Here is a 17,964-nt window from a genome sequence, read left to right as displayed (position 1 = left end):
TGTCATTATGGCGGCCATCTTGGAAGTTTCTCAATATCTCGTCTCCTGGATGACCTAGAAACAAGATTCCAGTGGCCAAATCTACATTTTTGGGGGCAAGGAATCCAATGGTGATAATTACAAATGTCAATGACACATGTATGGGTGTCTATCTTGCATTTTCATATGCATAGCTGAACAGAACAGAAAAAGAAAAAAGATATTCGGAATTTGACACCCAAAGTTTACACACAAACAAACACAAGCAAACTGTCATGTCTGTCTACACATCTCCATCGTCCTCACTGTCATCATCACTGTCACTAGCAAATGTGATATCCCGAGAGTCTTCATCATTCTGGCAGTCAGTGCTACACTGACATAGCTCCGTGCAGGGTAGCTCCACTGAATTGCACGAACATCTGTGTGAAGAACAGTCTGCTTTGCATTGACATCTGACCATCTCACTGATGGCCTCTGGTGCTGGGAGGGGCTCAGTTGTCATTGCTTTCAGCTGGCCATCCTTGTCCTTGTAGTAGCCATTCTGCAGTGGGTCAAGGAACTCCTGCTGGGCGATATCTGCCTGACCCCACACTCTGGCCTGGATATGGGCTCGTAGGACATGCTGCTTGAGAGCACCAAGTGTGGGTGGAAGCTTGTCACTTTCTGCCTTGTGCTTGCAGAAAAGATACCATCTCAGTTCAGGGATGTTGTTGATTTGGATCCCCTTAGGTAAGTATACAGTGCATACAAACTCAGCCAAAGTAGATATAATAGCAGATCCTCTGTCACTTCACTGGTTTGAGACAGCATTTGCATAGCCTTGACAACATGATCATCTGCTTTTAGGTAGATGTTCAGCCAGGTAGCTTTGCCTATTCTCAAAAACCGCCCAGTGTTGCCTGCTCCTGTAAATGCATGAAATGCCGGCAAAGCCTTTGCTCGATCTGCAGCCAGAGCTTTCCATATTGGATTCACTTCCAAAATCCCAGATGCCATTGAAACACAAGTATTTTTCAGCAGGATTTCATAATTTGTTAGAACCAGCACCAGTACATCTGTGTCTGGGGAGAAGAACATGAGCTGTGCATCGGATGGGTTGTGACGTGAAGCCAGAACTGCACGGTGGATCAACAAGGTGTCTGCTTCTTCATGGTTGTTGCCTTCAAAGTCCAATTGACTGTTGCTCTCGGTGTGTCCTGCAGCAGAAGCAATGACAAGCTTGGGGGATTCTTTGCTGTATTCTACCGTCTTTGATGCCAGATACTCCGTCAGATCAACCTTTGTTTGGTCATGAGAAAGTAAGCGGCTCATTGGAGTGTTCTTGATGTTTGTGTCATCTCTGATTTGGTATTGGATTGGATCCTTTCCTTATCTTCTTTTCTCCCTTGTGATGTGCTTCAAAGAATCCACCTTGTAGGTATCAAACACCAGAATCACCTCATCCTAGTCTCTGGTTGGAGACATCAGTCTGCCGTAAAACCATTCACTTAAATTTTTGACCGTGACTACTATTTCTGGCTTCTTTGTCAGCTTTTGGCCAACAACCATGCCATCCACTAGTGCAATTTTGCAACTAGGATGACCATCTTGACTGGAACCCAGAGTTTCAGTGTCCATTGGAGCTTCACCTGCAGCTTGTGGTTGATCCTGATCTGCTGTGTCTTCCTTTACCAACTTTTCTAGGAGGTGGATCAACTTTGACTTGTCAGTGCATGGCAGTATATCCCCATTGGGGGCAAAGAGTGCTCTTGGTGTCTGTGTGAACTCATCGTTGCCAACAGCCTGTTTCTGGTCAATGTGTCTGTTGGACCAGGCAAGTACCAGCAGTCTGCCATACAGATCTTTGGTCTCCTTGAGATTTACAGTTTTGTCTCGGATTTTCACAGTGGACTTCTTGTTGCCAGATGTGAACATTTTGTTGTTCTCCTTCTTCACTGGTGCCCAGAGGCTGATTTCTCCATTGATTCTCTCTGACACAGTCTTCGTACAGTTTCTGCCCAGTGTCATTGATGTTCAAGATCTGTGGGACATACTCCTGTGGGACGTAGGTATGTGTGATCATGTTGTACAACTTGTCACCCTCAGCGGTAACTGGGTTGCCATGACTCAGTATGACAGCCTTAATTTTGTCAATTGGCTCATGATCTCTTCTGATGGCCCTAGATCCTATTCCAGGATGCTCCATGTTCTTGCCAACTGTTCTAATTCCAAACTGACTCTTCAACTCTCTTGACAGGCATGACAGTTTGGGTGTAGCCATGAAGAACCTCTGTCTAGCGTTGGCATTGTTGGAGATTCCAATCAGTCCATAGTGGACCTTCATCTGCTTGTTGAGATGTTCGCATACATGGTCTACACCTATGGACACAAATGGAATGTCATTCTGGTGATTGACAGATTACCTGCTTCGAGTTCTTTCCAGGTCTCAGGATGATTGGTTCTGAGGTCATGCATATCAGCAATGTATCTGGGCCAGAGTCGCTTGTATTTGATCCGGTCAAAAGCAAAGAACAGCTTGCTGAGTGCTTCTGCAGCTTGCAAATGGAGTGCCAGATCAGCACTGCGAGATGCAGCCACAAAGAACAGGACTGTCTCCACTCGGTACAGGTAGTTCATGATGGACCTGAACATGGCATTTTGGACTTTCTGTGCTTCCCACTCCTTGAATGCTTTAATCACCTCAGCAGTGACCAAGGCTTCGAGGAGGGTAACGATGGCTTGCTTGGCAGATTCAGTCTTTGCAGATTTGTCCTCCTCAGAGCAGGCGGCTTCGACTTGTTCTGTTGCCTGCCAGCAAACGTCTTTCAGCTGTGGGTTCTCTCTGAAGAATTCCTCCAGTACCAGTTCATACAGAGCAACATATGAGAAGATGTGGGCCCAGAGAGAACGCTTGTAGTGTGTGCACTTGAGGATCTGCCTCGTTGTTGCTGCACCATAGATGTGAGATTCTATCCAGGCGTCATCTATGCCTGAATTCTCTATGGAGACTCCAAGAGCTCTCAGAGAAGCCATGGCGGCATGTAGTTCACCAAGTCTGGGGACAACCGTGCGCTTCAAGTCAGGCCTGGCATCCAACAACTGCACAACCTTCTCATCGAGGGCCATGTCAAATGAGAGGACAGTAGGATGTTCTTCACCAACTGCCAGGTGCCTCAGCTCACTTGTCTGCATAATCATGGTGAGAAGGGTTGACCATTCATGTGCCACCTCTGGAAGCAGTGGTAGAGATCCAATCTGAGTGACAGGCTGACTTGCGGACAGCAGTGAGTTATAGCCTGCCCAAAATGGAATCTTGCTGAAGTTCTCTCCCGTCTTCAGTCTGGATACTGCATAAGCAATTGCCCATCCTCGGTGAGTCAGCTGATAGTTTCAAGAGATGCCATCCTTGTTGACTGCAAACTGTCTGGTCCTTTTGTTTGGTTGGGGTTTGGGCTTGTCACAACGAATCATCTGTGCATGGTATGGTGTAACTGACAGACTTTTTGCATCACCAATGGTCAGAGGTGGGGCAACTGGTTCTTCAGGAGCATCGGCTTTCTGGTATACCGCCACAATTGTTCCACGAGTGGTGCCTTTGCCGTCAGCAGTGTCTTCAGCAAAATCTGTGTTGTCTGCAGCAAAGAAGACAAATGTTCCGTTCTTCAGGAAGGGGGGTACGTACAGGCTTCGAAACTGTTTGGTGTTTTCTACCACAGCATTGGCAAGAGCAGTTTCCAAAAGCAGGGTGCGGCCATGTGAGACACAATAGCCCTGTGTATTGAGAAGACCCATCAACGTTTTGTTTCGTGTGTCATGATGCACAGTCAGGGCCAGCCCCAGGACTTGAGGGTTTTCTCTTGCATGTTGATGCCTGAAGGTTGCTGATTCTCTGCTTGAATTGTACTTCACCTGTCTGTTGGACCTGAATCCATAGAGGATGTTTTGGCTCACTGTGAGTGCCATTCTGTCGACGACACTGGTCCTCGTTTCAGTTTCCAGCTCATCCAAAGGACCCACTGTGATCCAGCGGATCATAGTGTACAGTTCACTGGGAACGTCATTGGGGTTGCTCGAAACTGAGATGACATTTGCTGGTTTTTCCTTCTTGAAATCAGCAATGCTCTTGCGTATTATCTGTGCTGCTTTAAAGATGGTCTTCATGTTGTCCATATCATTGTCATCCCTTGTAATAACAGAATGTATCATGTCTTCCTCGCATGCATCAGGAGAGTACAAGACTGCTGGCTTTCTTCTGTTCTTCTGCAGGACAGACTTCACACCGGGCAGTTCAGTAAGGATCTTCTCCTTCAGCCACCCTCTGGTGAATGCCGGGAAATGGTTTTCCATACCGTCTGGTCCAAGCATTCTCATGTATGCGGTTTCAATGTCATCAGTTGAGAGGTGGCTTGGTTTTGAGTTTGCGCATCAACAAGGTTGATAAGCTCAATCAGACATGCATTTTGTAGCGGATGGACTTTTGATGAAGTCTTTGTGTCACCTTGATCTCACGTGGCATGGAATACATGTTTTGTCCAACAAGATTTGTGATATCTAACATCCACTGCATGGGCATCTGTTGGTGAGATACATGTTTTCAGTCTCGTTTTGAATGTTGGATTTTGGGACTTATCAACAGCTGATTTGAGAGTTTCTCCAGCATTGTGTGTGCAGACTATGAATAACTGTTCATCAGTGTCTTCTTGACAGAAGAAACACAGGTCCTGGGCCAGCGGCACCGTACACGACCGTGTGAATGGGGAAGACTGACCAGATGGGCTTGGTTCATCCATATCAGTGCTTCCTCTGTTCTGTCCACGTCTTTTGGCAGGGTATGACCCAGTGGATAATGCATGTTCACAGCGGTCTCGGGCTCGCTGAATGTGGTCCTTGTTAGTCACGACCACCAGGTAACAGCAGCGATGCCAAAATGCATACTCTTCACATGGTGTTTCTTTTTTGATGTCCGTGAGCCACTTTTGCATTTCAACATAGTTTCCATCTTTCAAGCTGGCTCTCTCCTTTACTATATCTAGTATCTTCTGGTAGGAATCTAGTCTAGGATGTAATCCCAAGTGTCCTTTACTTTGGTCATCAGACTGACAGAGTATGCACAGCTTCCAGTTAATTATTTCCTGACCCTGTCTCTCTGCTCCAAGTCTCTCTGCTCCAGACATCTTGCTCATGTTGCTCTAATACAGGTCTGCAAAAAGAAAGGTAAACACCACCCATTAGCATACAACACCCAAAACTACACATACAATATGTAAGGTATAATGTACATACAAAAAAGTCAAGAGGGGCTTTGCAGTTGACACACCTGGAAACACAGCTAACATGTGCTAACTAGCATTAGCTTGGACATGCTGCATACACACCAGCCACGTAGAAACAACAACACACCTGGATTCGTCTGAATTATTTTGATGTTCCTCTAATACCTGCAGATACTGACGTAATAACTGCAATTACAATCACCACAGATAACGCTACAAATGCCAGCACTAGATTATGTACCTGTACACTGATTTGTTGCACTAAGTACACTTTTGTTCAGATGCCCACTTGGATCAGGTTCCTATGTCACCGAGGAGCCAGGATAAGGAGCTAAGCGTAAACTTCAGTTATTCGCATTAAAAATCCAAGATGGTGACCTAAACCTGTGCCATCGATCATCTGTACTGATTTCTAATTATCACCATTGGATTTATTTCCCCCAAAAATGTAGATTTAGCCACTGGAATCATGATCCTAGGTCATCTCGACATCAAGATATTGAAAAAATAGTATTGGAAGGTCGCCATTTTAAAAATACAAGATGTCCACCATATTGGCTTCTGGGAAAATGGAATCATGCATTTTCTGATTCGTTATTCTATGAAGTTTCCAAAAATGTATAGTTTTCCTAATCTCCAAAAAAATATAACGAACTCATATTTCTGGACATAGTGAACTGGACTATATTCATTTTTCTGCTTTAGTCATTTCCAAAACCTTAAGGCTAAAAAAAAAATTACATTCCAACAATTGGTCTCAACTTAGAGGCCTCACCATCAGCCATTACCTCCCCTGAAACAACCATATAGCAAAGCTGGTCTCACAAGCTAGCCACAGACTGGGTTTACCTCTGTCATTCAAAGTTAACCAACTACTGGTAAATACAACTTCCTCCTGATTAAACAACAAAAATACCAGCTTACCACGTCCACTCTTTTGGTCCCCCTTTTTGTTTTTCCACCCCGTATATGGAACCGCCCTCCTCAGGCTATTCATTCACACTCTTCCTTCCAGGGCTTTAAAGAAGGTGGAGCACCCTGTCATATGTCATCCCCCATCTCCACTGGAAATCTTTTGTACCCCCTTTAACCCAATCGAAACCAACCCTCTTACTTGCAGATTCCACCCTACACCCTTTGTTGCTGCATCCACGTGCAACTTCACAGTCAGTACATTACATGTTTGCCTCCTATCTCCTCGCTCTTCCATGAGCTGAGATTTTGTACTACAATTAAAAAAAAAAAAGAAAAAAAAAGAAGAATTGTAGTCCTCAAAGATATCCTGATGACCCTTGTAATGGTGAAATCACAATGGATAATTTTCTCTCTTTTCCACACTGCATCCTTCTGGTCCCCCTTGTCTCGTCAATCACCAGGTGCAACAAAACAGTAAATTTATTGCCATCAGCCAAAACTCACAGCCTTCTTCTGGAGAGATGTACAAAATAATGCTCAACAGCAATGCAAATGCATCATCGTAAACAGCAAAAACAAAAATAAACAGACAAGACGAAACAAAAGAAGAGCAGCATCATGCAGGCTCCATCAATATCTACAGGTTTTTATTATAAACTTGTCTCACGATGTAGTTAAAATCCGGTGGAGCCCACAAAGATTTATGGACCATTTATCAATTCTTTATGAATACGTTAATGAATATCTGCATCTCTTATTCATGCACAACCACTCTCAAGTGATTGATTCGTTGTAATCGCAAGATTTCCCTGGAGTGCAATTTCAGCAATATTTGGAGATCGTTTCCATCGGGACAACACCAGCACGAGCCGTCCACTCAATGTATTATTACTTTGGTATTCCCTCGAGGCTTTTGCTTTCCAATTGATGCCTTTGTGAACGTTATTGGAACCTGAGCTATTTATACATGTTTTGGGTTTTTTTTGCCGATTCAATTGCATTGCCCATGCTCTAAGTAATAGATTGTAGTGTCGGCCTACTTTTCTGGCAGGATAGCCTGCTTTTCTTTTCTGGCTTAAGGTATGCACATTTGCTTTTCAGCCATGTAACATGGGTTTGAATGTCGACCTAGCTATGAACCGTCAACGTGCACAGGGCGATGCGGCAATGTGGGCGCTGTCCGTTGGAAGGACGTAAAGTGAGAGGACTCTTCTTTAAGCAATACTTGGACATTAAAAATGCCACGGTATCATTCACAACGAGTGAGTGACTTATCGCCGGCACCCTGAACAAATTCCAAATTCCTGCTGTCCTCAGTAGAGCGTCAGGGTTGTCGAGCCAATTTGTGAAAGACTTGAGCGATAAACATTCCCTGGCCGACCCCTCAAGGTGGGAATAATTGGGGTGGTTAAAGTAGTACAGTAGTATTAGTCGCAGAACGGCATTATAATGGAGTAAATTAATCAAACATCTCATCGAATTTGAATTGAAAAAGGAAAAACCCCTTGAACATTGGTCCTCACATTATCGTCAATGACTATTGGAAGGAAATTTTGGAAAAGCCTAGCAAAGAAAGGAACATCAACATATTTTTGAGAAATCAGACTTCCCTGTAGTTAAAAGTGCATGCAAATAAAGTTGGAAAAAGCCGGCAAAGCGTCGCAACTCACTGATGACAAAACAGGGGAAACAAGACTATCTCCCTCCAAGATACAGGAAGAGAGGGATTGGAAGGTGTAAATTTATTGTTTTCCCTTGCCGTGGACGGCACTGGCCAAGCAGATTTTATTAGCACACAGACCAGGCACGGCAAAAACCGATGTGAAATTTGGCAATGATGTGACTCGCACGTAACGGCCGAACCTTTTTGAAAGGGCCGGCCTACATGAGCTCTTTGACATCAGCCATTGAATGTTCGCAGGTAAGTCACCCAGCTTAACACCCCTCCAAAGAATGGTGCACTCAATGATGAACGCTCCTGCAAAGACTCGGCTGAGGAATCAAAACCAGACTCAACAGCTCAAAAATCGAGTACGCCATCTTTGAATAATCTTATCCTATTATCTGGAAATCCATGTTTAAAAAAAAAAAAAGATCAATATTTGTTGATCAAAACGATCAAGAATAATTGTTTGATTCTACATGTAGTGTCCACCTACCATCCAAAGGGTTTGTTAAACCACTTCCATTCCAGTCAAACTGCGCAGCCACTGCACCATCCTATGCAAACACGACAAAACAGTTATCGACATCAAAAACGGACGACGCATACTGGTGCAAGTATTGCATTGTTAGATCGAATGTAATACTAACCTGAGTCTGCTCCGTCGTGACATTCTGCTCACTATGTTCAGACAAGCTGGAGGCCTGCGCTATGCTCGCTATCTTTTCGGCTGCCGACATAGGCTGCTGAATCCCCTTTGTTGGTTCGAGCATGCCCTGTTAAAGAGAGAGAGCATAAATAAATGAATAAAACTGGTTTGTAAAGAAACTGCACACCACCCATTAATGCAAAAGTCACAGATCAGTGAGCAGCTCATTGTTCAACCACAAAAGTTCTTCAAAATGACCATATTCAAATTCTATAGACCAATTTGTCCTGTGCAAGTTTAAAGAGAGACAAATTTCTCTGGTCTCTCTTTCACATTTCTTTTATGTGTATACATATATATATATATATATATATATATATATATATATATATATATATATATATATATATATATATATATGTATATATATATATGTATATTGTTACGGCTGTGGAAATTCGCAAACCACCATTCAGGGCCCGTAGGTGAGATAACTCCAAGTACATGTGTAGTTAGCCCCAAACCCGTTGTTTAGAGGGAATTTATGTGATTCATTTGGGCTGCGACGCTTTGAGATAGCCGTTTTTCTGTTCTATCTTTATTTTGAACCAACCACGTCTCAACCGCCATCACACAACAACCACCACGCCAGCCATCGTCACCAACTGCAACCACGCTCCAACCCTCAGACACCAACAACAATGCCAACAGCCACGACCTTTACCTTCACAACTCAATCCCGCAAACATCGCATCACCGTCATTCCCAAACGGCACCATAACCATCAATCCACCACCGATAAACCCTCCACCACCCTCACCTCTCTCCTTCTACGGCCATTCCCGCACCACCTGTGAACACTGAGCGTCGGGCTGTCTTGGGCTCGTTTAGCGATACGCACCGAGCCGCAAGGCAAATAGCGGCCTTTCCGAGGGAGAGTGTGGCAGTAGCAGAGTGTGGCAGTGGGAGAGTGTGGCAGTAGCAGTGTGTGTCGGCAGGGCAGAGAGTGGAGTCGGGTGGCGAAGTCATCGGTCTGGCAGCGAGTTGGGGTCTGCAGTCGGCAGAGGAGAGTTGCGGGAAGAGGCAAAGGACGGCGGTCGGCAACGAGGTCACGGTGCGAGATCGCTCGTCGTGGGACCTAAGCCAGCCAGCCATTCTCCCTCCCCAGGGCATCAACAATTCCCCCTTTCCCCCACGCTGAGAAAGTGCAAAAAGGGGGACCCGTTCCCACCCCACTCCAAGCGTCGTGCCAACGAAACCCGCCAAAGAGCATGGAGTCGGGGCACAGCCACGCGGCCACATCTGCGGCTCATCCGCAAACGCGTCATGAGGAGGCGGGTAGGACCCCCCCGGTCTCGCGGGCCTGACCGCTCCTTCAGGTCACGCGCGCATATTGGCCTACAGGCCCGTCTGCCCCTTTGTCTATGAGGGTGGCTTCTTTCCTTTGCTTTTGAGTAAATGTGTGTTGGCGCCGTCTGTAAAGTAGAACTGTATAAGTGTTGCCGTGTGTACGCGTATTCGGTAGTAACTCTGCGTCATTGTTTCTTTTGTTTTAACTGCTATATGTGCATTTTGACCGTTTGGCTGTATATGTGTGCTTTCCGTGTGTCGCGTAATAAATGTGCATTGTGTGAACTGTTTTCCCGTTTCGCTTCGTCTTTTCTCTATTGACCCTCCATCCTGCTTCACGTAAAGGGTTCGTAGTGGGCTTAATACGCGCGGTAATTAATCTGAACCGTCCAGATTGGCGATAACACTGCTCGGTTATCCCGATAGCAAGGAACGGGCCACCCAAGCGGCCCGTGTCCGGAGTCGACCTGCGGCGAGGTGCGATCGCCCGGTCGACCATTCGCACAGGTACTTAGGTAGATCCAATTTGGCGAGCGACCCTATCCTGCGCGGGTGGGCAATTGGCACGATCGTGGTGAGGTTAACCCCCCACCCGTGACTAGCTCCCGGCGTTGGTCCGAGAGGGTCACGACAGAATTGTCCGTTCCGGTGGGCGAGGCGGCCGCCATTCGAGTCGAGCGGCCGATCGCATGCCGGCGGGCGCGAATTCGCAATATATATATATATATATATATATATATATATATATATATATATATATATATATATATATATATATATATATATATATATATATATATATATATATATATATATATATATATATATATATATATATATATATATGTTTCAACTCACCAGTCCTGTTGCATATGCAGGTATGAGGACCGGCTGTTTCCTCTGCCCCGCAAATAACTGCACATGAAAATGGACAAAGCATAGACAGTTATTTATTAAAATATATTTCTGCACATTCCACAACAATGTGCCACTTTTGGCTTCAGCACCAGCAGATTAAAGAGAGTAAATAAACAAATAAACATCAGGCCATCAAAAATTTAGGAGACGCTACAAACCAAAACAAATAAATAAATAAGAAGTCTGTTTTTGGGGACAAGCCACCAAAAAATAGGGATGGTAGAAGGGAATTTTTCTCCAGGGATCCTTCTCTCCCACGACAGTATTATACCCATAAAACCACCACTATATATTTTGGTGACAATCTGTATCTGGATACTCAATTTTTTTTTAAGTGATTCTTCACCATCGACGATGTATAGCAAGAAATCTCAAAAAGTTGTGGACGGATTCGGACAAAACTTGGAGAGCTTGGGTAACAACGACAAATTGATTAGATTTCGCAAACTGGGATACGAATTGCAAACTGTTCAGCATGACGGAGGTATGTGCTTTATCATGTGCCGTTCTAGTTTAAAATGTAACATGGTTAAAAGCCCGCACATACCTGCTAAGTTTTGGTGATTGCAAGATGCGTTTGCCTCTGTTAGGAGGAATCCATTAGTTTGTCAAATGCCGAAGATGATTTTGCATTATGGATACCCCATCTGATTCTAGTGAAAAAAAGAGTCATCTTCAACTTTAACAACCTTGATGTATGATTTGTCATGTCAGGCCAGATCAGATCTGTGACTTGTTACAGGTTCCATGTAAACATGTTTCATGGTTGGATTGTCAGAAACTTAAAGTCTCCCACACCAGGTTTCCTGGTGAGGAGGGTGTATGGATATGGACACCCAGGATTAAGAACAAAACCTGTCAAAGGGTGGAAGAGCTCCTTGTGACCCAACAGCCATCCATGTCTAGTGCCCAACTGTGTCTGCAGACGTCCTCCTGCAGTTGAGTACCTCTTCCTAGGAAGTTGTTGGCAAGATTTGCACTCTGGCTGGCTACCATAAAAAACACTTAATTCAGCAAAATACACAAAAACACATGAAATATACCCACTCCAAAGGAGTAGCTCCTGTACAGCTGTCCTTCGCAGGGCAGCTCACAAGATGACAGGATTGGGGCAGCCTTCGGATCCCCATTCTTTAATAGGAGGAAAACCAAAGGGAAAATTTACTGGGTCGGGTTGTGGTGGTGGTGTGTCGGGGTGGTGTCATCCACCAGGTGGTGGTTTCTTCACGTCAACTTGAGGCAGCCTCTTCGGGTGGGGCCTGGAATGTCCGCACTCGAAGAGAGGACGATCACCTGTCTCTTCTGTCATCTGAGCTCCAGCATTTGAACATCAGTATTGCAGCACTCACCGACTCCTTCAGTGCCGGTGCATGCTCCCATACCTGACCTGATGTATGATGTATGTGGGACAAAATAATTGTCCGTGCACGTGACAAAGTTCTAAAGTCATCGTTGACTCCAATGCATTTTAAGCTTTATTTTCTGCTTCAAATGTGACAGCGAAACTCCATAACCAACGGCAAACAAGCCATCATCATGACCACCAATTCGAAGGTAACACAAAGGGAGGTAGGTAACAGGTCAGGTCAGGTATGGGAGCATGTGCCAGAACAGCGCGTCGCTGCGTCCACTTTCCGCCGGTACTCCAGGGCCTCCGTCTGGCCATCCCCCAGGCAGATGCCAGGCCCATCCCCATCTCCTTGAGATAATGGTCAACCTGCTGCAACCACGAGGCACGTGGTCGGCCCACTGGCCTCCTCCACTCATGAGACTCCCTCACTGAGAGAATCTGGTGAGCAGGATCAGTGTCAGGAAAACAAGCCACATGTCCATACAGCCGCAACTGATGCTCACGGACTATGCAGGCAACAAATCTCATCCGAGTCTCTCTCAGCAACCGCTCGTTGGACACAAAATCCGACCAGCGATAGCCAAGGATTCTCCGAAGAGACCCGGTACCAAAGGAATTAAGTCTCCGTCTCAGATCCTTGGTCAGAGTCCAAGTCTCGCATCGATAGAGCAAGACTGGAAGTACCAAGGACCTGAAGACTGGGATTTTGGTCCTCCCGCACAGGTACCGGCAGCACCACACCCCATGATCCAGTGAATCCATGACTCCCCAGGCCGGACCCAGACGTCTATTGTCCTCTGACTCGCAGCCAGCAGAGACATGAATATCACTGCCAAGGTAAGTGAATCTCTCCACGACCTCAACATCCTCACCACAAACAGACACAGACAGGACAGCTGCATCCAAGATGTCACCGAAAGCCTGGATCTTAGTTTTGACCCAAGAAACCCGTAATCCCAGTGGCTCCGACTCCTCATTCAGCACCTCGAGGGCCCCCAAAAGGATGTCTAAAGTCTCCGCAAAGATGACTGCATCATCTGCAAAATCAAGGTCTGAGATCTTGACATTCCCAAACGATGCACTGCAGCTTGATCTCTCCGACATCCTCCCTAAAATCCAGTCCATACAAGTGCTGAAAAGTGTGGGGGCCAGTACACACCCCTGACGAATTCCAGTAACAACTGGAAATAAGTCAGAGATGGTACCACCACACTTCACAGCACTCTCAGTACCAGAGTAGAGTTCAGACATCAGATCGATCAGTTTTGGTGGTACCCCACGAAGACCAAGAATCCTCCAGATGACATCCCGATTCACTGAATCGAACGCTTTACAGAGATCAACATAAGCTGCAAGCAGCCCCTGCCGAAACTCTCGTCTGCTTTCCGTGAGGACACGAAGAGCAAGGATACGGTCAATAGTTGACCTCTTTGGTGTAAAGCCTTACTGCTCTGGACGCTGGTGCTCAAGCAGTTGGTGGCGAACCCTATCAAGAATTATCCGAGCAAAGACCTTGCCCGGCACTGAGAGCAGCGTCACCCCTCGGTGGTTGTTGCAGTCTTGGCGATCACCCTTCCCTTTCCAGAGAGGAACAACAAGGCCCCCTCTTCCAATCAGTTGGGATGATGCCTGTGTTCCAGGCAGAGCACAAAACTGCATGCAACGACACGAGTGTAGCATTTCCACCAGCCTTGAGAAGTTCAGCATGGATGCCACAGATCCCTGGAGCTTTGCCCCGTTTCAACTGGTTCACCGCAGCCCGTGTTTCCACAAGCGAAGGTGGACCACAGTTGATTCGAGGGTCAGCAACAGGGATTGTAACACCCTTGACGTCCAACTCGACAGCTGGGGGATCAGCCCGGTACAACCGCTCAAAGTAACCGGCCCAGCGGGCCTTCACTTCAGACTCCTCTGTCAAGAGCCTACCACTCTCTGCTCTAACTGTAGTGCTCCGAGAGATGGGCTTGGATGAATGCAATGCGCGAATTCCCCTGTAAGCGAGATGAGAATCACCTGTCCATAGGTGATGCTCTACCCCCTCACAGATTCCTCGCACATAGGCCTCCTTGTCCACCCTCAGTGCACGTACAGTTTTACACCTCAGCTCCCTGAACAGCTCAGCTCTGCCATTCAGCCTGGCCCTGCGACTCTGGTCAATGGTATCCAGTGTTCCTTGAGAGACAAAATTCTTCTTTGCCCTGCGGTGAGTTCCAAGACATCCACCGGCAACATCAAGGAAGGTGGTCTTGAAGGTAATCCATAGCTCTTCAGGACCCCCCAAAGCACCCAGACCCCCCAAGTGTGCACTCAGCCTGTTCGCAAACTCCTCAGCTACTCTCTCATCCCTGAGCTTGCCAACATCCAGCCTAGGCTGGGATGGTACCATTCTCCAGGATTTAAGGTGTAGCTTTAGAATTGCTACAACAAGCCTGTGGTCAGTATTGAGGAACTGAGCACTCCGGTAGACCCTGCAGTTCTGGATCATCCTCCAACGACCGTCAATGAGGACATGGTCAATCTCCTTTGCCACACCGCCAGCGTTGGAATACCAAGTCCAGCGATGAGCTTGTGGGCGCTGAAACCATGAACCAGCCACCCTAAGTCCATGATTTCTTGCAAAGTCAAGGAACTTAGTGCTATTCTGGTTCATAGTTCCTGACCCATGGGGACCAACACACACCTCATAACCATCCCAATCAGTTCCAGTCGATGCATTGAAATCCCCCAAGACTAGAAGTGTATCTCGTCTGGGGCACTGATCAACCACAGACTCGAGTGTGGCGTAGAATGCATCCTTCACGGTGAGATCACTCGCCTCAGTCGGAGCATAAACAGAGACCAGGGAAATGCACCTAAAGAGTGACGAATCCTTAGTCTCATAATACGCTCGTTGACCGGTGTAACCTCAATTATCATTGGGGTCAGCTTATTGGACACAGCTACAGCAACTCCTTGGGTATGGTAACCATCGGAGCGACCAGACCAATAGTAGGTGTAACCACCCACCATTATCTCGCCGCAATCCGGTCTCCGAACCTCAGAGAGAGCTGCAATCCCGATGTCCAAACGCTTGAGCTCAGACGATAACAGAGACAGGTGATCATCCTCTCTTAGGGATAGGACATTCCAGGCATCCACCCGAAGGGACTACCTCAGGTTAACCCAAGGAGACCGCCATCTGGTGGACGACACCTCAGCACCACTCCGACACACTCTCCCGCAATCTGACCCAGGGATGTTACCCGTGGTTTCCCTTCTATCATCAAAGATTGGGGGTCCCGAAGGCTTTTCCCCAATCCCGTCATCCGGTGAGCTGCCCTGCGAAGGGAAGCTGCACAGGAGGTACTCCCACGGAGTGGGTTTTCAGATTTTTTTGTGTTTTTGTGTTTTGCAGAATGAAGGGTATTACGGTGGCCGGAGTGCAAATCCTGCCACCAACCTCCTACTAAAAAAGTAACCCAACTGCAGGAGTCGGTAACTCACCAAAAAAATTAAAATAAAACAAAAAGATTGTGCAATCCTGTGGGGGATTAATCATTCGGGTCAGCATGAACACAGAATTGAACAATATTTTTCGTTACACTTTGTTCAATCCAGTGTTCATATTTCCACATGTACAATTGTGGGTCTAATCAAATCCGTGGATCCAAGCTGGCAAATTGGTCTACAGCAAACCTATTCAAAATGCAGGACATCAAATGGCGAGTGCATTGCAGTCTTTTTTTTTTTTTCTTCCGATAATCTTTATCCCCCCCCTCCCCACAACCTCCAACCCCCCCACCCCCATGTCTCGCAACAGGTCAACCCAAAGAAAACTGAGCACATGTAGCCTCAAGATAAACGAGTGCAAACTCACAATGTTCCGCGTGTCAATGCCAAGCGCCCTCAGCATGTGCTTGTTGCTGTGTGATCCACCCCATTGGTAGCGGAGGCCAAAAGCTTCATCGGGCTCACGCAGATTAGCCCAGACACTGCATGCGGGCCTGTCAGGCCACCAAAGGACAGATGAACAGAAACAGCAGAAATGACGGCGATTCGAAGAATTCATGCATCCAAGCATTTGTTCGAGTCATCAACATGCATAGTCTTAACTGTAAACCATTTACATCACCACGACGCAACTTGCTTGAAATTCAGTTTCAGACTCAAACCAGGGAAGAGGTTATATATTGGTAAAGGAGATGCAATTATTTCAGAAATAAAAATAAATGTTTCAACACGAAAAAGGCAATGTATTATTTTTCATGATAACGAAGCCAAGATGAGTGTAACGCAGAAAGATATTGAAAAACATTTAAAAGCCAAATCATTGTTTTGATGTTCATGAAAATTGGCACCATCATATCATGGCCCTTTTTGATGCAATTCCACGATACAGCTCCTTGTCAATGCACTCCTGAATTAGAAAGCAACCCAAAAATGAAAAGCCAGGTCCACGTTGTCCTCAAACTGAACTCGATGAAGAAAACAGCTAAACCCCCACCCCCCTCCCCCCCAAAAAACAATTGTTACATTTATTAATTGTTCTCCATATTATCAAAACCCAGGTTTGGTGGAAATTTGATGACAAAAGCTCAAATGACAAACCAGAAAGCATCTTAAAATGCAAGCGGAAAAAAATAAAACACAAGGAAGCGATTACAAAACCTGGCCGTCTCACGTTACGCAGCGGATGGGCTAATAAAGCCTATTTGTACTTGATGTGACTTTGCCCTTCGACATTTTAACCCAATTATTAATTGGTCTTCTCCATCGTCTCATAATAAGGGTTTGTTGAAAATTTGATGACAAAAGTTCACGTTGAGAGAATGCACACCTCAAGTGATCGCCAATTGTTTATCAAGAAATGGAGATGCAGATATGCCAAAAGTTAACTGGTTTGAATCCGGCTTTATAAACTACCAGCCAGTTATTATAAAATTTGGACAGTCGCCGGCCGGCTCACACCATGTTGGGAAAATGGTGCGAGGCTGGGATTCCGTGGTGCGAGGCTGGGATTCCGTGGTACGAGGCTGGGATTCTGCGATCTCGTCTGGGCTTGGTTGCCTTGGCGTTGGGCCACCCGAGAGAATCTGGTGAAGAACAGGAATGTCTTCTTCAATAGGTGGAAGCATTGGGCAAGGGAAGCAAACCCTGAAGACACGCTCCAGCCGCTGCAGCAGAGACACCTGTGTAAATGCAGTGACTTGTAGACTCAAACTCAATTGAGCGTACATCATAACGCAGGACCCAGTCTTATTAATCAACAAATGCTTTGCTGTTCAACTCGGTTTTATACTGTAAAGATAACCAACAAAATATCCTATATATTACCGATTCGCTGCCTTGCAGGTGTGTGGTTTTGTTTGGAGCTGTACTCATTTCTGTCTCGGTGAGTCTCGGACAATGGTCAGCGTCATGTGCCCCAAACTCATCGATTGCAATTTTGCTCGAGTCAAACGTTGCCCATCCTTCTGCATTTGGAGCCGCTCCAGAAGCTCCCTCTGTTGGGAAATCTGGAAAACACTCAACAGCATGTTGGAAATGCGACATTGTACCGAACTCTTCAAAATCCTCATCAAATTTCTTGGCTTGCCTTGGTTCTTGGACCTCAGACACCAGACTACCGAAATCGTTCGAGTCTTGAGAGACTTGCTTGGATGGTTGAATGACCGGAACGTTACAACCAACCGTTTCTAATGAAACTTTTTTCTCTTCTCCGTGTTCTTCCGCCAACGCCGATCCAAAAGCTTCGATACACTCATCAGGTACACTGGCCTCTCCAAAATGATCAGCATCGCTGTCCGTCATGTCAGTGCATGGGCCACTGCTTCGTAATGCCGGCCACGGCTCAACGCAACTACTTGATACAACAGTCGATTCACTTTCAACATTCATACAGAGT

At 46.1% G+C, this 17,964-nt stretch overlaps 2 protein-coding genes across 7 annotated transcripts in view; both read right to left on the bottom strand.

Annotated features, from left to right (window-relative positions):
- AFTPH (aftiphilin) overlaps positions 1 to 17,964 on the bottom strand; it is a 51,479-nt gene that overhangs the window by 9,495 nt on the left and 24,020 nt on the right. For 5 of the 6 annotated variants that reach the window (XM_085887641.1, XM_085887645.1, XM_085887646.1 and 2 more), the window contains 6 exons: positions 17,394 to 17,964; positions 17,028 to 17,248; positions 15,937 to 16,063; positions 10,670 to 10,726; positions 8,463 to 8,588; positions 8,309 to 8,369 (listed from right to left, as the gene is read on the bottom strand). The exon at positions 17,394 to 17,964 is cut by the window's right edge and continues 1,238 nt beyond it. In XM_085887641.1, the coding sequence (XP_085743767.1) occupies positions 8,309 to 8,369; positions 8,463 to 8,588; positions 10,670 to 10,726; positions 15,937 to 16,063; positions 17,028 to 17,248; positions 17,394 to 17,964 (1,163 nt within the window). The remainder of the gene's footprint in view (positions 1 to 8,308; positions 8,370 to 8,462; positions 8,589 to 10,669; positions 10,727 to 15,936; positions 16,064 to 17,027; positions 17,249 to 17,393) is intronic. The other variant, XM_085887644.1, reaches the window with a different exon arrangement.
- On the bottom strand, positions 3,348 to 4,351 carry LOC147022810 (uncharacterized). Its single transcript, XM_085887647.1, has one exon. It carries the CDS (start codon positions 4,330 to 4,332, stop codon positions 3,352 to 3,354), a length of 981 nt encoding a protein of 326 aa, XP_085743773.1. The 5' UTR covers positions 4,333 to 4,351; the 3' UTR covers positions 3,348 to 3,351.

Source organism: Eptatretus burgeri, chromosome 7 (genome assembly GCF_056783735.1).
Source record: "Eptatretus burgeri isolate ZD-2024b chromosome 7, Ebu_testis_v1, whole genome shotgun sequence".
Taxonomy (NCBI): Eukaryota; Metazoa; Chordata; class Myxini; order Myxiniformes; family Myxinidae; genus Eptatretus; species Eptatretus burgeri.
This window is presented reverse-complemented; position numbering and strand designations above follow the sequence as displayed.

Coding starts and splice junctions, on each gene's coding strand:
- LOC147022810 (XM_085887647.1), bottom strand. CDS start 4,332: ATGAGAATGCTTGGACCAGACGGTATGGAAAACCATTTCCCGGCATTC.